This window comes from Drosophila montana, unplaced genomic scaffold (assembly GCF_035044405.1).
Source record: "Drosophila montana isolate Dmon_TW-CO22-7 unplaced genomic scaffold, ASM3504440v1 contig_778_1, whole genome shotgun sequence".
In the NCBI taxonomy this organism is placed as follows: Eukaryota; Metazoa; Arthropoda; class Insecta; order Diptera; family Drosophilidae; genus Drosophila; species Drosophila montana.
The window spans coordinates 110,645-130,408 of NW_026999074.1; the positions used below are offsets into that span (position 1 = coordinate 110,645).

The 19,764-nt window shown below is 41.4% G+C and overlaps 7 protein-coding genes and 1 long non-coding RNA gene across 12 annotated transcripts; 4 read left to right on the forward strand and 4 right to left on the reverse strand.

The window, feature by feature from the left end:
• The first annotated feature begins 19 nt into the window (after nucleotides 1-19).
• Sld5 (DNA replication complex GINS protein Sld5) lies at nucleotides 20-969 on the forward strand. The gene is made up of 3 exons (XM_064698463.1): nucleotides 20-211; nucleotides 268-721; nucleotides 787-969. The coding sequence occupies exons 1-3, from the start codon at nucleotides 86-88 to the stop codon at nucleotides 906-908; spliced, it is 702 nt and encodes a 233-aa protein (XP_064554533.1). The 5' UTR covers nucleotides 20-85; the 3' UTR covers nucleotides 909-969.
• A 94-nt stretch (nucleotides 970-1,063) lies between these two features.
• On the forward strand, nucleotides 1,064-2,001 carry Dak1 (cytidine/uridine monophosphate kinase Dak1). The gene has a single exon (XM_064698461.1). The coding sequence runs from the start codon at nucleotides 1,119-1,121 to the stop codon at nucleotides 1,875-1,877; it is 759 nt and encodes a 252-aa protein (XP_064554531.1). The 5' UTR covers nucleotides 1,064-1,118; the 3' UTR covers nucleotides 1,878-2,001.
• Nucleotides 1,993-3,018, reverse strand: Vps2 (vacuolar protein sorting 2). The gene is made up of 2 exons (XM_064698462.1): nucleotides 2,624-3,018; nucleotides 1,993-2,563 (listed from the first exon to the last, which is right to left on the reverse strand). Exons 1-2 carry the CDS (start codon nucleotides 2,934-2,936, stop codon nucleotides 2,121-2,123), a joined length of 756 nt encoding a protein of 251 aa, XP_064554532.1. The 5' UTR covers nucleotides 2,937-3,018; the 3' UTR covers nucleotides 1,993-2,120.
• Nucleotides 3,019-3,293: 275 nt separating this feature from the next.
• On the forward strand, nucleotides 3,294-5,903 carry Exo84 (exocyst 84). Its single transcript, XM_064698459.1, has 6 exons — nucleotides 3,294-3,453; nucleotides 3,513-3,668; nucleotides 3,720-4,050; nucleotides 4,116-4,906; nucleotides 4,978-5,507; nucleotides 5,565-5,903. Exons 1-6 carry the CDS (start codon nucleotides 3,414-3,416, stop codon nucleotides 5,748-5,750), a joined length of 2,034 nt encoding a protein of 677 aa, XP_064554529.1. The 5' UTR covers nucleotides 3,294-3,413; the 3' UTR covers nucleotides 5,751-5,903.
• An 815-nt stretch (nucleotides 5,904-6,718) lies between these two features.
• gro (groucho) lies at nucleotides 6,719-14,602 on the reverse strand. 5 transcript variants are annotated; one of them, XM_064698455.1, is made up of 14 exons: nucleotides 14,309-14,602; nucleotides 13,062-13,444; nucleotides 12,884-12,978; nucleotides 12,206-12,269; nucleotides 11,946-12,128; nucleotides 10,765-10,800; nucleotides 10,242-10,436; nucleotides 10,080-10,178; nucleotides 9,699-9,755; nucleotides 9,408-9,584; nucleotides 8,896-9,167; nucleotides 8,157-8,830; nucleotides 7,891-8,090; nucleotides 6,719-7,240 (listed from the first exon to the last, which is right to left on the reverse strand). In XM_064698455.1, exons 2-14 carry the CDS (start codon nucleotides 13,095-13,097, stop codon nucleotides 7,133-7,135), a joined length of 2,196 nt encoding a protein of 731 aa, XP_064554525.1. In that variant the 5' UTR covers nucleotides 13,098-13,444; nucleotides 14,309-14,602; the 3' UTR covers nucleotides 6,719-7,132. The 5 variants fall into 5 exon arrangements, with proteins under 5 accessions (XP_064554525.1, XP_064554526.1, XP_064554524.1 ...); XM_064698456.1 differs by having other exon boundaries at nucleotides 10,765-10,797; nucleotides 14,301-14,602; XM_064698454.1 differs by having other exon boundaries at nucleotides 14,301-14,602.
• On the forward strand, nucleotides 11,763-12,617 carry LOC135439709 (uncharacterized). Its single transcript, XR_010438163.1, has 3 exons — nucleotides 11,763-11,839; nucleotides 11,894-12,454; nucleotides 12,515-12,617. It is a non-coding gene; the product is annotated as an uncharacterized LOC135439709 (long non-coding RNA).
• Nucleotides 14,603-15,530: 928 nt separating the features above from the next.
• Nucleotides 15,531-16,117, reverse strand: E(spl)m8-HLH (Enhancer of split m8, helix-loop-helix). Its single transcript, XM_064698474.1, has one exon. The coding sequence runs from the start codon at nucleotides 16,077-16,079 to the stop codon at nucleotides 15,531-15,533; it is 549 nt and encodes a 182-aa protein (XP_064554544.1). The 5' UTR covers nucleotides 16,080-16,117.
• Nucleotides 16,118-18,321: 2,204 nt separating this feature from the next.
• On the reverse strand, nucleotides 18,322-19,098 carry E(spl)m7-HLH (Enhancer of split m7, helix-loop-helix). Its single transcript, XM_064698472.1, has one exon. It carries the CDS (start codon nucleotides 19,027-19,029, stop codon nucleotides 18,442-18,444), a length of 588 nt encoding a protein of 195 aa, XP_064554542.1. The 5' UTR covers nucleotides 19,030-19,098; the 3' UTR covers nucleotides 18,322-18,441.
• Nucleotides 19,099-19,764: the final 666 nt, after the last annotated feature.

Sequence of the window (19,764 nt, forward strand, 5' to 3'; positions counted from 1 at the left end):
CTTGACATTCACATGTAAATATACACGCCGACAGCTGTGCCTTTTGTTTACATGCCAACGCGCCATAAATTGCAAACCAGAAATTATGTCCGACAGCGAAAATCTGGAGCAAGCTTTAAATGAGCATGACTTGACCACTGAAGCTGCCTTAGCAAATGCCAATGAAGATGATGATGAAGACGAGGATGCGGAACCAATTACCGCACAAAAGGTAAGCCCACTACCTTGCATATAAACTTTGCCGTCACTTGTTGCATTTACGCGCAGGTACTGGAAATACTCGAAACAGCTTGGACAAATGAAATGTGTGCCCCGGAATTGCTGCAACATCAGACGGACATGCTGGAGCTGATGCTCTCGCAGGTGGCACACATGGAAGAGCAAATGAAGGATCTGGACAAGAATGATTTTCGCTTTGTGGTGCATCAAATGGAACTGGAGCGCATACGGTATATCATGGCTAGCTATTTACGATGTCGCTTGCAAAAAATCGAGGCCTTTACCCAGCACATTATCAACCAGGATGAAACACGTGATGCGGCTGACAAACGTCTATCATCAGAGGAGGCTAAATATGCTCAGGATTTCGCCACGCATGTGGACGAATACTTCACCAAGGTGGCCACACGGTATATGCCCAACCAGCAGCGAGGCGAGGCCGATCAACGAATTGTCGCTCCAAATCTCATGAGCCATGTTTTTCTCAAAGCAAACGTGGCAGGTGCGTTAAGCATATACAAAATATATAATTTATATTTTAATTATAACAAATTTATTTGCTTTTAGTGTCTGGCGTTATAGTGGGCGTTGATGACGAGGAAGTGGATCTTACGCCAGGCTCACAACATATTATACCGTATCAACTGGTGGCTGACTTAGTACAAAAAAACCAAGCGCAACTTATTTAAATTTTTTTTATATAAATTAAATACTAAATTTTATTTGAAATGTATTTAAAATTGATACACATTTTCTCGCGCTCAATTCGCAGCCAGTGTTGTTATACGCGCATTGTTGCTGCTTCATCGGTAACAGCTGGCGGCTTAGTGGTGACGTCACAACATAAGTTTCCATTGGAATTTCTTAGGTATACACGCCACGATTCGTCTCAGTTGTCAATGTGGCGCGCTTTTACGCGTATATCAAAAACACTTGAGTCCCTTGGTCAAGGAGGCGCAGTGCTACCTCAGCAATTCCAACATTCCCAGCTGTACAACAACATACACAAAACTAATTACCTCCGCTTACACAACCAAGCGTTGCTCACAAGCCTAACACACAGAATGTCCACTGTGAAGCCAAAGGTTGTTTTCGTATTGGGTGGCCCCGGTGCTGGCAAGGGCACGCAATGCTCGAAAATCGTTGAACGTTTTCAGTTTACGCATTTGTCGGCTGGCGATTTATTGCGGGAGGAGCGTGCACGCGAAGGCTCCGAGTATGGCCAGCTAATTGAGGATTACATACGTAATGGCAAAATTGTGCCCGTTGAGGTCACGTGTTCGCTGCTGGAAAATGCGATAAAAAACTCGGGCAAATCACGGTTTCTCATCGATGGTTTCCCACGCAACCAGGATAATTTGGACGGTTGGAATCGTCAAATGTCCGATAAGACGGACTTGCAGTTTGTGCTGTTCTTTGACTGCGCCGAGGATGTGTGTGTTCTGCGTTGTCTGAGCCGCGGTCAGAGCGGCTCCGGTCGTACCGACGACAACATGGACAGTCTGAAGAAGCGCATTCAAACTTATAACAACGACTCGTTACCCATCATTAAATACTTCGAGAGTGCCGGCCAGGTGAAGACCATTGATGCCAGTGCCGATGCGGACAAGGTGTTCCAGGATGTAGAGCGAGTGTTTGTGGCCAACGGCTTCCAATGAAATTTCCCACTTACTTAGTTCGCGTTCTAGATTCAATTATGTGTGTTTCCTTTTGTGTGTCTAATCTTAATTTTATCTCCCCCCTTACTTAAATATATATTTACGCTTGTTATCATAAAGTTTACACAGTTGCGATACGATTTTTGCGTGAGGGAATATGGGCATATTAAAGATAATAACATTTTGTTACTTAAAAACAACAGCGGGCTAGTATATAAAACGGCAGGTGATAGCGGTGCTTAACTAGTCCTTGCGCAGCTTGTCCAGGCGTGCCTGCAAATCGGCGTCCGCATCGGACATGGGTGTAGAACCACCGCTGCCGCCAGTCGCAGCAGCATTTGCACCGGCACCAGCAGTAGCAGGTCCGCCGCCAGCACCACCTGCAGCGACAGCCGAAGCTGCTTTCTGCGCACCAGCACCACCTGCTATCGACAGGGAGCCGGAGGCAGTAGGTAGATCGCCCAATTGTTCGCCTAGCTGCAGGCCTAGTTCGTCTAGCACTTGAGAGACAACGGCATCGGTCTCTTCCTCATCGCCCTCATCCTCCATGGCATCATCAATGGCGTCGTTGATCATCTCCTCCTTCATGTCCATCATCTCCGACTGCTTCTCGAAGTCCTGAAGTATCTTTTGTATTTGCGGGAGATTCAGTTGTCGATTCATATTCTGCATGGCCTTGGTGACACCTATAAAGATACCGACGCATGAGTAAAATGTGAATCACCCATGAGCAACCCCTCACACACCTTTCATTGCTTGGGCCATTGTGTTTTGAGATTTGAGCGTTTGTATTTTTAGCGAGACCGCTTGAATGTTTGCCTTCATGAGCATAAACTTCTTGGAATATCGACGCGTGCGCACTAAATCCTTGGCCATGATCTTGACCGCATCCATTTGACCCTCTTTGGCCATTTTCTTGATGTCGGCAATGATTTTCTTCTCTTGTTGATCCATTTTCATCCGTTCTCGGTCCAAATCACGCATTGCCTTATTCAAGGCACGCTGATTCTTACGCAGCATCTCATCCGGTGAGATCTTTTTGCCAAAAAGCCAATCCATTTTACGAAATTAATAACTATTTACAACTTAAGAACTGTGTAGAAATAAAAGTCTTGTGAATTACTCATCAAAACAATTGTGATGTAGCGTTGCCACAAAGTTTTTTAACAGACTTTCTTGTAGATTTAACAGAAAACTCCCACAGTTAACAGCGTGGTAAGCAATGAATAATTTCTGTCAACAAAATAACACAGTCTCATTGATTATTATTAATTTTTAATAGGCTTTGAAAACTCAAATAAAATACATAGTTTGCAAGTAAAATCTTGGTGCATTAAAAAAATGTGATATTGTTTATTTTTCTTATTGTTTGCAATTTGCAAAGCAGGTTAACACCATACTACGCATTACACCACACTACGTAATGAATGTTATGTTTACGTTGACGTTTTTCGCTTACGTTAACGTATTCATAGTTCTGCCCACAACAACAGACGCTGAATCTTCCGTGTCTTGTGTTTAATTTTTTGCTGGACAATGAAGGAGTTCGATGATATTAATTTTAGCGTGGATAAATGTAGGTGTTGCTGTTTTATAGCCTGACTTGCCTTAAGCTTTTTCTTTTCTCTTACTAAGACACCAAGGAGCTGACACGGGAATGTGTGGGCGGCAGCGATTTGCAGCAGCGTAAAAAGGAAATTGAGGCCTACAATGAGCAGACGTCGGCAACGCTCAAGCAAACATGCAAAAAGAACTATATGCAGTTCATACAAACGGCCAAGGAGATATCACGTAAAAAAAAACAGTTTCCATCTTGACAGAGCTAATGTCAAACATTCACAGATCTCGAGTCGGAGATGTATCAGCTGTCGCATATACTCATCGAGCAACGCAACATTTTGGCCAGCATGACCGATGGCAAGACGAGCAGTCACCTTAAAGCGGACAGTATCGAGGCGGAGAACAGTGCAGCCACTGGGGACGTGGAGAACAGTCATGCCACACGCGCTGTTAAGGAAATGGTGCAGGGTTTTAATGGAAATCTCGAGGGCAAAACGTTCCTAAACGAGGGCGCACTCATCGAACTGGATGGTAATGACTACCGGCCCATACAGCGTGTCTTCTTCTTCCTGTTCAATGATGTGCTCATCGTGTGCAAAGTGAAGCATGACAAGTATGTCAGCTTAATATATAATCCTCAACACTTCTCATATAATATTTATAACATCTTTTTCGCAGACGCCTCGAGTTTCTTACGGAATACGATCCCAAGAAGATAGGCGTCATTAATATCAAGGATCTGGATGGCGTCAAGAATGCCATTAACATCATAACGCCTGATGGCTCCAAGATATATCAGAGCATTACAGCTGCCGGCAAGAGCGAATGGATTGAGAAATTGGAAGAGGCTTTTCGTTTTGATCAGCAAAAGAAATCAAAGAAGGGACAAGCGCCGCAGCCACCAAATCGCGCCAAGCAGCAACAGCAGTCCCAATCGAAAAGCGCCACGCCCGAGAAGCTGCCTGAAGAAAGTCCCACAGACATGCAGCCAAAATCTCTGGAGGATGAAACGCCCGAATGGCTAAGCACAGCCAGCGAGGAAATTCAAACGCTTGTGGCGCAACGTCATTTCGAGGACGCGCAGTCGCTGATTAAGCGCACGCAGGAGTTTCTGCACCTGGCCGAAAACAAAAAGAAGTTGCTACAGGCGGACAACATTGAGGCCAAGCTTAAACAGCAGGAGCAAAAGCTGACCAATGTGCTGCTCCAAGAGTTGTCCAACAGTCACAATCGCAATTTACAAATTGCACTGCGCTCAGCCCGACGACCCCTGAAGATTCTCGTTGAAATGGGTCGTTCCCGACAGGCCAGTGCCACATTGCTAAAGGTATGCACGGTTAGTCTGCGTGTGGCGCAACGCGAAGCACGTCGCAATAATGCAGAAATCTCGGAGCTTTTCTTTTGCGACCTGACTCAGGTAGCATGTGATTTTCTCAGCGCCTTTGAACAGCAGCCTGCGTGTGTTAGCGGTGAGTTACAATCTATTAGGAGAGATTCCATCCAAGATTCAACTAACGCCCTACTGCTTACTTTTTTATAGCTCTCGTTGTCTGGTGCAACGCGGAGCTGCAGTACTTTGCGAGCCAGCTGATCAAACACTATCTAACTAAAGGCACATCCCTGGAGGCAGTGGCCAAGTGTGTAGAGCGCGTGCGCAAGCCTGCTACGAAGCTAACAGAGATTGGTCTGGACATAAGTTACCATTTAGAGGGTCTGTTGCGCACAACGCTGGAGTCGCTTATTGAAGAGTGCAAGCAGCGCCTGTTGGACGCGGTGGGTCGCACCGAGGAGAGCTGGCAGCCGTACAATTTGCAAACGAAATCGAATTTAAAGCGATTGCTGCTGGAGTTGGATGCGCTGGGCATTGATGTGCGGCCCCAGACCACAGGCGATACATGGCTAAATTTAACACAATCCACAGTTGTCTTTATACGACAATTCCTCCAGCTGACCGAGCACTGCGGCTGCCTGGCCAAAGGCGAAACACTGCTGCCGAGTCTGGAGAAGTTGCTGCGTGATCTTTTTTTGGCACAGCATGCATTAAAGCCTCCTAGCGACATGGCAATGGATGTAGGTTGACAAACGACCAGCTTAATACTTTGTAATAACTAAACTCTTAATTCATAGCCCAACTTTGTTATAAAGAACAAAATCTTTCTGGTGGACAATCTGCTGCCGATTGCCATTGAAAAGTTCCGCAAGACATCGGGTCGCCAGTGTGAGACACTAAGGGAGCTGCACACGAAGCTTTCACGCCAGCATGGGGCTCCAGTGCCGCGGCAGCGCAGCGTCTATACGACCGATGTCTTTTAAAGAGTAGTTTAACTTTACCTTTGATTACATATATAATTTTTTATTTTTCTTTTTCGTTTTGCTTCAATTATTTATAATATAATTATATACATATATAACCACAATAATAATAATATTTGTAAAATTAAAAATTGAAGCGTGTGCTGCACTATATTCTCTGTTTTGCTTATTACAATTTTCGCTGGGCGCGAGATGTGCCCACAATTCTATATAATATATATTTATATATATATCCGATTCATTTCTATATAAACTAATGTGTAAACAAGTTACTTTTTATTATTTGTTTGTTTAATTATTATTTTTTGTTTTTGTTTTCTTGTTTTTTTTTTTAGCTGCACAAAACAGGATTTTACAAATGTTTGGATTTTGACAAAGGATTTATTAATTTTTTTCAAAATTACATACAAGCAAAAGCTGGCCGCTTTGGCGCCCCCGGCTATTGATGTGTGTGCGAAGTGTGGGTGGGTGTGGGGTGTGTATGTGTGGAAGTGCTGATGCGGCGGCGCCTGCTTCGTTTTGTTGTTATTGTTGTGTTTATTTATAATGTAAAATTCTTAACTAAACTGCTTACTAATTATATTCATTTATATTTATATATATATATACTTTTTCTGCATGCAAATGTGTTTCGTGTGCGAAGAGGAAGTGAAGTGTGGGTTGGTACAGTACACTCTGGTAGCAGGGTAGCAGTCACTAATTTAAACAAATTGACAAATTAAAAACTTATAACTTTGCTTTGCATTCGCAATCATTGATTTACGTTCGATTTTGTTCACAAAAAACTTCGCTGCCGACATTCGTATAAACACATAGACAAACTAAAAGCACTCACATTTCTGACATCGTGTTCTCATCTGGTATGCATAATCTCAACGCTCCAGCAATGACTAATCCATGCTGGGTCCACAATTGAAAAGGACCCAGCACTTAATTCTTTTGATGAGCGTAGTAGGTATCGCCGACTGTTATTACTCTTTTTCATGTTTTTTTTTTTTAGTTTTCTGCTCTCTATTTTTCATTATTATTATTATTTTAGGTTTTTACTTTGCAATTTGTGTTCAACTTTTTATTGGACTTAGCCTAGGCTTAGTAGCTACAAGTACGCTTAATTTTTTTTTTTAGTTTTTCTTTCTTTTTGTTTTGTTTTATTTATATTATAGAATTTTTACTTCGCTCTCATGCATTGTGCTGCTGCCACTGCTTTGTTTTTGCTGCTGCTGTTGTTGTTGTTTGTTTGTTTGCTTGTTGTTATTAGCATGCTTTCGAACAATGTGTTATTCATTTTTATTATTTTTTTGTAGTTGTAATAAAAACCTATATGCGATTATTACAAAATGAAAAGTGTGGAGTCCCTCTCTGGTGTTCTTCTTTTTGTTTTTTTAATAAATAACTTCATAGACAGTAGCCTTTTTATCGCCCGAACCCGTCACAATATATTTGTCGTCAGTTGATATGTCGCAGCTAAGTACGGATGATGTTTCCTTCGACTGCAAGCGATATAAACAACAAAAATAAATAATTAGCAAATACAAATTAATGAATAATATACATATATATAGACAGATGTGCCAATTGGTGTTTTGTCAAGTGTGAATGACTAGGGTTTTAAAATAGAGAATTCTTTATAATAATAGGAGCCGGTAAGAGATACCTTATAAAATATATTTACCTTCTATTTTTATATTTCTTATTTTGTTCTTTTATTAATTATCTCTTTAAACATTTTAAAGCACTTTTAATCTGGGTGTATCTATTGGGTGATATTGGGTGTATCAGTTTAAACTATTTCTAGGTGACTACAATATAAAAAATTTTTTTATTTTGTTATTGTTTTGCATCTTCTATGAAATGTATGTAGGTTTTTAAAGATACAACCTATTAGGAATTGTAGCAAAAAATGTACGTTGGATGTTTCTCTCTATTGGAATCGTTGAATTTAAACCTAACATGGGATGACTTTTGGTTTCTATTATAAATATATGAATCAGCCTAACTCATATCAATTATCATATTAAAGAAAGCATAGCAGCTTTCACACAGACAAATCAACTTAACTATATAGTTGACCCTGATTTTGCATATTTGGTATGGGACATAGGGAGTATAGATTATTTAAGATCTAGGGTAGATCCCTCACCTGGAATATACTGGCACCGTATGGTGTTCGCCATGCGTTAAGCAGGTTGTCTTTGCCGGTGGAAACGAACCATTTGCCGCAGGTGGCAAATCGCAACGACAGAACGCAGCTCTCGTGCAAATGCAGCTGATACTTGTCTGGTTTCGATGCATGCAATACTTCCACATGTGAATTCTCCATGCCCACGGCCAGCCAGTCACCTTTTGTAAGAGAAGGAACCATAAAATAGTATGTGTTTTATAAGCATAAATAAAGTGCATACTAACCTGTGGGACAGTAGCCAAGTGAGAATATTTGAGAACTGAAATCGTGCTGCTGCAGCTGGCGACCTTCGCGTAGATCCCACGAGCGCACCGTATTGTCCAAGCCGCCGGTCCATAATCTTGAGCCATCCGGACTGATGTCAATGCATGAGGCACCGTCCGTGTGACCCTGGAACTGACGCACCAGTATCTCATTGTGCAGATCCCAGACAGCGATGTTGCCATCGCTGCAGCACGAGAAGCACACCTTCGAATCGGGACTGATGGCGAGTGCATAACAGGCAGGCGCCGCTGAGGTTAGCTCGGCCTTGATGCGTGGCGTTGGACTGGCCAAATCCCATATCGATAGATTCGATGCCTCGCCACCGACAATTAGTGTGCGTCCATCCGGCAGCAGTTTCACCGATCGTATATAATTATCGCGCTGCAGGCAATCCAGCTGGCTGACGGGATTCTTATTGCCCGGCTGAGAGATGTCCCACACCTTGACGCAGCCCTTGCCGCCAGTATAAACGTATTTTGTAGGATTTGAAATAGTCACCGCACAGACGACCTCGCCATGCGATAACGTATTTATTTGTCGCGCATGTCTTGGTATGCCAACGCCCACCAGCGCGTCCGGCGGAAATGGCACTGGCTGCAAGCTACCCTCGCCGTTCATATGGAAAGAGTATGCACTATTCCCAAATAAAATAAATATAAGTACTAATTTTTGAGCGGATATCATTTATGGTGCACTTACGGCTTTCCACCCGTTAGTGCCGAGGGATGTGGAATGCCGTTTGTTCGTACATGCGCATGCGGATCGTACGGCAACGGCGGTCGTCCATAGGCGGGATCCGATGGTGGACGCTGATAGGGATCCGCCGGTCGCTGATACGGTGACGCTGGATAGCCAGCCGGCGGTGGGCCACCTTGTTGCATCATTTGTTTAGGATTTGCGCCCTGAGATGGTGCTGCAGCGTTTGGTGTCGGTGTGCGTGCCTTCGCGCCCGGTGTGCCCGGCTTATCCATCTATTAGTAGTCAAAAAAATAAATTGTAAAAAATACAATTAGTTTAATATTTAGGTACATTTTCACCCTCTGACCCGCTAACCATGATTTTTGATCTAAAACATTATTTTACAATTCAAATTGTATAAACCATTGAAATGTCTGCTACATGGTCAGATTATAGATATAGAAATGTCTACCCGTAAGTGACAATCAATATTTCAAAGCCGAATTCTTAACAGTTTTGAATATTTGCCTTACATCTTTTGTCTTGAGGCTGGGTGTGGAACGCGACGAACTGGAGCCTGAACGCGAAGGCGGTCGCTCCTGTTTAATGCCACTGCCCCCCGGTTTGTCCAGACGCTCGCCATTTAAGCTCTCACGATCGCGCACCTCCATTGACACATGTTCGCCGTTTGGGCGTGGTGAGTGGGATTCCTGCAAGGGACATTGAAATGAGAGTTAAATTTCGAGTGTTTTGAGGTATGTAATTTTGTTAATTCATTTTTGAGGAGTTTGTTGCATGAATATCAGGGCCGACACTCAACTCACCATTTCATTTGCAACATCTACGACTAAATCTTGATCGCTTTTCTCGCCTTCATCGTCCTGCAAATAATTTTGAAAAAAACAAACAAACAATAAAACAAAATTCGTACAACGATAGCAATAACAACAACACAAATAGCAATTTAGTTGTTTATTGCACTACGCTACAAATATAATTATAATATATTGATTTTCATTTCGATTTTATGAAGCGCATGAAGTTACAGAGGATTAGAATAGACAACAACTACGTATGAGGTACGCTACTATATATTATAATATGATTTTTTTTTTATTTGGTGAGTTGAGAGGCAGCAACTGCTGATGACACAATGAGTCGAGCATACTAAATGATATATGCGTTTACTATAAAACGATACTCACTTGCAGTTTTTCATCTTTCCGACGTTTCGAGTCGTTCTCAATATCCAGTGGCGAGCGCGTACGATATTTCTCACGATCCGCTGGTGAAACCGAATTGCGCTGCAAAAGAACAATTATTTGATAAGAATTTGATATTATAGGCTTTTAGTTGACGTTGCTTACCAAGCGCTCTTCAGCGCCCGCTGGTCCCTCTAAGCCCATCGGCTTTATATCCGGCCTTTGATGGTCAGGCGGCGCTTTAAGCAAGCCCTGTGGCCCATGTGGCAAGCCCATCGTGGCACCCAATGCACCAAACGGATTTAGTGCGCCCATCGGTTGTGGCGGCCCGCCTGGCACCTGTTGTGCATGTATTTGTTGCTGCAATTGGAAAGCCGCAGGCAGTTAGTTAGTAGATAAATGCTGATTTAAGTGCATGAGCTTGAAATTTTCTGTTATTTGGCTTTGGGACGTAACAAAAGCTATTTTGATGCAGCTGTGCGCGTGTGTGCAGACAACACCAACAACATCGAAAAGTAGAAAAACAAGCGGCGGCTTAGAACTGACGCAATATTAACATCAAAAAAATAATAATAATAACAAAATGAAAGGCACCTTGTGGAGAGGCGAGCCAGAAATAATGCAACAAGCAAACAACCAACAAACGAACGAACGCAAACGGCAAAGAAACAAAATAATAAAAACTTACTAAAAGTTGATGTATTCCATGTTGCTGCTGATGCTGCTATAGACACACGCATATTGTACGCACATACACATCGTTTTCAAAATTATGTCAAAGCCATTTTGTATTGATCGTAGATTGTTTCAATATTATAAAAAAAAAACAAGTTGGTCAAAAAATTCGTTAAACTATAAAATTAATGTGCAGTATACTTTTGTTCAAGTGAATCACGGTTGTTGGTAAAAATTCCCAGCTAAAAAGGCTATTTTTTTTAAAAGTATGAATGTTCCTAGAATTTTTTTCAGTATATTATATTTACATATGAAGATTGTCGTTAAAAATTGTAGATTGTGCTTTGAATATACAAAAATCTTAATTGAAAGTTAAATAAATGAACGGGTCATCGAACAAATAACAGAAAGAAAATAAACATCTCAGCCCCAAATGGAGGTCAAATCAATACTGGGTTCACTCGCAAGTTGAAAATCGGTCAAAAATGGAAATACATTTTTTATGAAATAGTGTCCATGAAAATAAGATTCTAATTTTAAGTCTAACATTGGTCATAGTTTAATTTTAAAAATAGTATACTGACAAACACATGCAAACATACACACGCATTCACATTTTTACATATTTCCATGTATGTTAATGGTAAATAAAAGTAGATGTTTGGAAACTTTTATATTTTGCGTAATACAAATTTTAATTTGACATTTTTGATTGCTTCCAAATTACTTGCTGTCTTTTCGTTTCTAAGTCCAGTTATCATAAAAAGTTAGAAATAAGATTGGGACTGTAAATATTGGATATCAGTTAGTAGTTTCTCTGAATGAGTTCTGACGATAAGTTCTGATTTGCGAGCGACCACTGTACACACGACCAAAACAAATAAAACTGAAACCTAAAAAATTGGAAGTGTTTTAATGCACAGGTTCTTTATAAACAGCAAATGGCGTCTTTTTATTTGTTAAATTTTGTGGGTCATTTTTTGCATAAAAATGATCTCAATTTTAGTAAAGAATTCCAATTTTGAAAACAGGCTCATTTTTCTACAAATTTTTAAGTTCTATATGTCGAGTTCTATGTTGTGAATAAGGTAAGAAGTCTTACGAAAACGAAATGTATATACAATTTGTTCGCTATAACGTAGCTTAACTGTTTCGGGCACGCAACTTGGTGACCATGGAAGAACGTCCACTTACCCCAATGATCAGATTGAGTTCCTGCATTGTGACCTGCTTCGCACGCTCTACAGCTTGCAGCACTTGTTGCTGATGATCGGCCTGTAGGAATGGAAGTAGCTGGTTGATCAGTGTGTTTAGACGCTTGGCGATTTCCGTTTGCTTGTGCATTTCCACATTAAGGCCATAGGACATTTCATAGTACTGCGTGGAAATGTGTGGGAGAAAAGGATTAGAAAACATACTGAAATTGAAAGTTGATCATTAATAACTATTTTTACCATAACATAATGGCGCTGCATTTCGGTCTTTTCGTTTGCCAGCTTCTCGCACTCCAATTTGATGCTGAAATTCACAGGAAAAATAATCAAAAGGCCAAATTAGTTTAGTTGAAAGAAATCTCGGGCAACGCTTCCGTCGTCGCGCCGGCTATAAAATCCTATGACCAGCAACGCATATGGCTCGTTGCCTGGCAAACCGGTTTACACAGCCAAAGACATGCGAGACTGAAAAGCAGCCCAGCAGAGAATGTAAGCATGAAAAACTACAGAATTCAATTCTTTTTTTTTTTGTTGTTATATATTTAAAAGAATTCGAAATCGGAAATTCTTTATTCTATTTTAGTGTAGAATGTTCGTTAGACAACAGTTTCTTGAGACTTTTAGCCCGTGAATTGTTCAAAAACTAAAAACTACCTACCATGCAGATGCATGAAAAAAGAACGGACGTTTTCATGACATCACTTTATTTGCCCTGTATAAATATATTAATTTAGAAAAATATTATCCAAATGTTTCTAAACAGTGTAAATAGAGCGGCCATGCGAAATTATTACATAAATTTGAAAGTAATACTATGCATCGGAAAAATAATTATGGAATTTTCATTATCATATAAGCCTATCTTTGAGCTGTTCGGTTGGGTTTCCTATTGGGTAACGATGTGTCGTAGATACTTGCCTGTGATATTGTGCCTGCAGAAAATTAAACTCCTCCTTGATGCGCTCCAGTGTATCGGCAATGGTAAATTTGATTGGACCCTGAGGTGGTGGTCCCTGTACGTATTGAAGACGGACATGGGGGCGAAACACAATTAGCAAAACACTTGATAGGGTCCCAGTGCACTCTGTATACTTACCCCGGCGGCGGGGTGACGCACCGGTGCGGGATACATTGTTGTGTTGCTGTTCTTGTTGTAATTGCTGCTAAATTGTTGCTCAACCAGGGACGAAGGGAAAAACAACAAATAACAGTTGTAGTTTTTTGTACCGTAATTTTTTTTAATATATATTTTCTTCGTAGCCTGCGGTTGAGCGAATTGCTTATGCTTCCTCTTCCTGTTGGCAGCACGCCGCTGCCCGCTGCTGCTGGCACCCTGAGATTGAACTCTCCTCTGCCGAAATTAGCAGCACTAATACCGGAGCATGTATATAATTTTGCAAGCGTTTATTTGCTTTTGTTGTGATTTTAGGATTAGTTCAACTCCTGCGTTTCCATATTGTGTAGCGTTTTGCGGATATCCTGCAAATGGAATTTTACGTTTCTTAGTTATTGGTCGTTATTTTGCACCATTTTTTTTCGATACGTAGAATCTCACGCACATACACACACACTAACACAAGCGCGCTCACGTATTTTTGAGCATCTCAGCAATGGCAGCCATGCCAGCAACAACGAGTGAGCACATACACACACACACATTAAGAGGACTACGCACGTATGAGGGTATGAGTGTGAGTGTTTACCGCCGAAAAAATCAAACGCACAGTTGCATGTGCCTGGGCAAATTGTTACGCAAAAAATAAGCATGCGGCATAAGGTAAAAATTGATTGTTCACTTTTGAGGAAGCATGGGACGTTCTTACTAAACTATTTCCACATTATTGTGGCATGTAATTTTTGCAAAAGCAATGCACGCTGCCCGCTCGCTCTGTACAAACAAATGTACCCCGTGCAATACACATACAGATAGACTGCAATTACTCAGGGTTGCCACCTTCAACCGGAGCAAAAATATTGCCACTAGGCAGGAGCACAAGACACTACAAGACACCTTGTTGTATTCTAATGTAGCGAATCCTGCCTTTATGCACTTTGAGACATTGCAGCAATCGACCAAAATATTTTATATACAAACAAAGGAAAAACCCAACAGAAATTTACATTTCCAAGCAACACTACTTGCGACAGCGAGTTGACCACTCACACATACATGCAAACAGACAGACAGACTTATACACGCGCGCGCACCCTAAACGGACGAGTGGCAAAACTCATACACACAAACACACGCGCACACACGAGCGCAGCGCAAAAGAAAAATTGGCCCAACAAAAAATAAACAAAAGCAATTAAAAAACGGAGTAGTTGGCAGTACCAATTTACATTTGGGTGTTTAGCTTTCCGTACAATTGCACATTTTATTGCCACTTTGTGTGCGTACACATACACTGCACTGATATTTGCACGAGCCGACTTTTTCAGTGCAAAAAAACGTAATTTTTTACTCGGATTTTGCCTGTAAAAACTGGCCTCTTCAACCGACCGACCGACCGACTCGCTACGTCTGACAGCCAGCCTGCGCGTCGTGTATGTGTTGTGTGGCGTTCTCGTTCTCGTCTCTAATTTTTCGCATCTGCTTTAGCCGTCTATTTTGCAGTTAGATTTAAAGCCGCATTTAATTGCTATCCGACAATGTTTTATATCGCACGCACTGCACAATTACTTATGAAAGTTGATAAACTTCGCTGCTGATTTGTTTTTAAACCGCAAAAGTAATTTTAATGCGTGGAAAAAATAAAAAGCCGACGATATATCGCTAGATATATCTCATCACTTTATTATTTATATGTATCGAATGGCCGCCACAATTTATCGACTGGCCACTTTGATTTATCGAATTTGTTGGTGCGTCAATGCTATCAAAATGCAACATTGTAGAACACGAACAACGATTGCCCTATCAATCGCAATCGAAATTTAAAAATCAGTGTAAGGTAATTAGCATGTGATTAAATATATTTTAAATAAATAAATAACTGATCTATTAAAACAACCAAACAAATATATAAAAATGTATAGGCAAATTTTACACATATTTGTCATAAAATTAAAGCCATAAATAAATTTGGGTACATTTAAAATATTTTGAAAATTATCTTTAAATAAATTCTAACATAGAAAAAAAGAGAATAGCTTGTAAATAACTTCATCAAGGCGACAATTATCAAGGGAAAATATGAAGTGCAGGACCTTTTGAATCCGGTCATTCCGATGATTATCAGGGATTTGTTATTCGAGGTCAAATGCATAGACGCAATTTCCTTTACTATAATATAAAACATATATCTTCACATTAATATCATATATGCATCATCGTTCTATTTAAATAAAATTTCTCTTATTTCACTACATAAGGCTTAAAGTGAAAGTCACCCTGCGGTTGCCCAACCCCTATTAATCAAAAGTCATATAATATGTTTATGTTTCTTAATTGCATTTATTTAATTGTTTTGCTTTAGCTAATTGTTTTGTTCCCATCACAGTTGGTTATCACAGTTGCGTTGCCTTTTGTCTTCTTTTAAGTAGCTGCCTTTTGGCGGATGCCTTACCAGGGGCGCCACAGTTTCTCGCCCTCCACTGGCATCGGCGATGGTGCAGGACTCTCGCAATCACTGTGATAGCCTGATGAGGCGGGGCTGAGCGGCGCGGAGTTGCAGTTCATACTCAGTTCGGTTGTCGCCTCCGATTCGGACATTGTTTGCGCCTCATGAAACTGCTGTAGATTCTTGTAGACGCGGCCCAGATGCGTCATTACCGATTTGCCAAGGTCCACGCTCATGCCAGGTGTGGATGCCATAACACGTGACACCTCATTGACTGCATTCATGTAGCCGTTTCGGAAGCTCTCTAATGGCATCGCTGGTGACGCTGGTGTTGTTGTTTCTGATTTGCCCATCTTTTGCTGGCGCATGAATACCACAGCGGATTCAAGCATCTCGGCCTTATCCATGCGCAGAATGCCATCATCGCCGCGCAGCTCGGCGACAAGTGTCTTAAGCGTGTCCAGGCACTTGTTGATGCGTGCTCGGCGCTGACGCTCCAGCAGCGGTTTTTTCACCTTCTGGTAGATCTGTGTTTTGCTGGTGTATTCCATTTTTACGTAAATTTTATAAATTTCAAGTGCGCACAGGCGATGCAGAATTGCTCGTAGTTGCCTTGTTGCTGGCTGTATCGTGAATGATGCCCTTTGGCTGCCACTGCGTCGCTTTTATAGCCAGTCCCAAGTTCAGAATCCACCCTCGGCCACTGCCACGCATGAGCGCGCCCCGTCTCACTCGCACGCGCATGCCCGTGGCATGCAATGGCAGGGCTCTCCCTCTGACGCGCAGGCGTCATCAGGCGTTGAACAGTGGAACAGCTGCAATGTGCGGCTGGCATGGAGGACAATCGGCAATCCTTGTGGCTCGTGGCGTGGGAACCGACCTGAAAGTAAGTTTCTCACACAATTTTTTCTCGTTTGTTTTCCTTTTGGCCACATGCTTCGCTTTTTTAAAGGATCAGAGCACAAATTTTGCAGCTGTCGCTGTTTTGGGCATCGCCATGCAGTTGTTGTTGTTGTTGTTGCTGCCGTTCTTGCTGCTGCTGCTGCTGCTGTAGTTGCTCTTTAGGCCGGTGTTATTATCCTTAATGCATACTTCACTGCCTCATCCTGTGCGTGTGCGTGGGTCGTTCCCGTTCTCATTGTTATCCTGCCGTGCCATCTTTTGCTTATTGTTTCATCAATGTATGCAGATGATGATGGCATAATGCGGTCTCTGCCCCGATCCCTGTTCCTCATTCCCATTGCCCGCTGAGTGTTTATTGGACACAATTAGTGTGGCATATTGGCTTCGTTTGGCTTTGGCCTATGGCTTGGGCTACCAGGTCCGGCGGACGCTGAAAGTGTGGTCTGATCTGGCGACGCATGGTTTAGCTGGGGTGATCGCTGGGTGATCGGGGGCTTAATTGCAACCCCCTGACATCAGGTATGCAGTACGTATTTAACACTTATCATTAATAATTGATCAATTTCTCGTTGTTTTTGTTGCTGTTCTTTGTGGCAGCTAATTGATAAATTGATAATTAATTGGGTATTAAGTGAGCGTTAGATACCAAAACATTTTACTATAGGTTAACAATCATTAAGTGTCCGTGTTAGTTAAAAGGGTACATATTTCTTTGTAGCACGTGTGGTTGGAATCAAAATGTATATTAGATAGTATTTAGTTAGTTAGATTCTGATTTTCAGATTTCCTATTGGGAAACTAATTACTTAAGACGAGCTTTTTCAAAGGGTTATTTCGCTGAAAGATTTATAAATCTGATAAGAATATGTAATTTGTTTCAGAAGCTTAACAATAAATTTAAAAAATGTGGTCGTAAATAAGATAGAAATTTGTATAATATTAATATATAACGTTGAGATTATTTACCTAAAAAAATAATAATAATATATCGCTGAAGTTGTTTACAAAATTTGGCCAAAAATATTTGATAGAGACTAGGAGTTATTCTCTATTATATTCGATAGAAAATTCTATAATTAATCACATTTTATTTTTAGTTCGTTGTAGAACGGCAAATGAGGTGAGATGTTAAAGTGATTAAATCACTGAACGAGGATCTGGGTTGAAATCCTTGGCTTAGTATGCCATATTATAACCAGTGATATCCAAAATTTATATTAAATCGGAATAATACATTAATTATAGTTTCTCTAAGAAAGGACAGATCATAGTTCAATAATACATAATAATATCAGTGTTTATAACTCCAATTTCAAATAAATTGATAATATAAATAAAATAAAAAAATAAATATAATAAATTGACTGCAGCGAAAACTGTCTAGAATTTTTTTTTTTTAATTTGTGAAGATGTCTTTTGACTTTTATTAAAACTAGTAAACCTTTCATTTTAAGAGTACAGGGTTAACGAATCAAAACAATTGTATTTCTAGCTCAAAATGTATTAGGTAAATACTTAAATTGTTTTATATAAAATATCAAAGAAAATAAAAGAGTTAAATTTTAAAAAAAATAATAAAAAATAATACAAAATAATCCTTTTTAAATATAATTTTCGGCTTATAATCACCTTACATTTAATTCATTTGAAAATTTTACCTGTTGGAAAATTAGCTCTTCATGAGTAACAGTTATAGAACAATCATTCTGATTGGAAGTTGCGTAACTGAAATAAATAACTGGCTTCAGCAATTCAAAATAAAAGTTTGGTTTGCATATTTGTTGTTTATATTTGTGTTTTCATATATTTTTCTTAAACTAAAAACATTTATATTGGCTAACAGACTTCTTGCTAATTGTTATAATGGAGTCAATAAAACGTGCCCTATCACAGACCTAACTTACAAAACTGCGTAACACTTAATTGGAGACAAAATGAAGATCATTGTAAAGCATTGTAAAGCTACAGTTGAATTGCTTGCGTGTCCCGACGACTGCCCGGCGCCATCAATTACCACGGACGCCAGACGCTGTCGGTGTTGCTGATCTGCAGCAAAGATTGAGCGGCGATGGGCGTGGATGAGCCGGAGCTAAAATCACTGTCACTGGCATAGCCGCTGGAGACGGGACTGTAGGCGTCGCGGCTGCTGCTGCTGGAGTGGGCAGAGCCGCAGTTGATGCTCAGGGGTGCATGCAGTGCCATTGGCTGCTCCACGGGCTGTTCCAGCTGATTCAAACGCATGCCGAGATGTGTCATCAGTGTGGTGCCAAAGGCGACATCTATTTTGGGTAGTGCAGCCAACGCACGGGAAACTTCATTGGCGGCACGAATGTAGCCGGCGCGAAAACTATGCTCCGTTGCGGATGCACTGGCATTGGCGGACTTGGTTTGCTTCAGCTTGCGCAAGTATTGCACGGTCACCTCCAAGATGTCGGCCTTCTCGAATTTTGCTTCGCTAGTTTGTGCCACGCACTCGGCCATCAGATCCTTAAGATCATCCAGGCACTTGTTGATGCGTGCGCGACGCTTGCGCTCCAGTAGCGGCTTCATCACTTTGCGGTACTGATAGGTCTTTGATAACTCGTATTTGGTGGCCATGGTTGTTGTTTGTGATGTAAGAAGAGATGTACTTGTACTGGTTACTTGGATGCGTGTGTACTTCACGACGTTTGCGTTGAGAATGTTGCTGTCGTCTCCAGTTACCGCTGCTTTTATAGCTACACGTGCCGACTTCGACGTTGACGTCGACATCGACTGCGTCTCGTGCTCAGCGCACGCACCCAGAGAGCTGGCAGCAGAGAGCTGAGGCGCAGCAGCAACTACAGCAATAATAGCAACAACAACAACACCACCTGCCGAGCAAATTACTCAGTCATTGGGTCGCTCGGATCGAGTCGGCTATTCGGCTCTGGGCTCTCGGCTCTCGGCCTTCGTTGCGTCTGCGTCTGTGCCTTGCAACGATCCTCGCTCGCTGTTGGTGGTTGGTTTTTCTCTTGTTCGCTCGGCAAACAAGTTTCTGTCTTGGCAGGGGATGAAGCTGATGGTGCGTCTGTGTGTTGGTGGTGGTGGTGGTTGTTGCACATGTTCAGCTTGCTGTTGTTATTGCTGCTTTTAGCTCTTCTCTGTTTTCTTTTACATTGACGTTCGAATCGTGGGAAACACTTTGCCCTCAAGTTTCCCACAAGATTTTTCTCGCTCGTTGGTGTTATAAGTTATAATCGGCCGGCCGTGTAGGGTGAGAGAGTGAGAGCTAAAGAGAGAGAGAGAGAGAGACCGAGTCCCCGAGTTGAGCCCTTATGCACATTGCACAGTGGGCAAAGCACATGTGGAAAT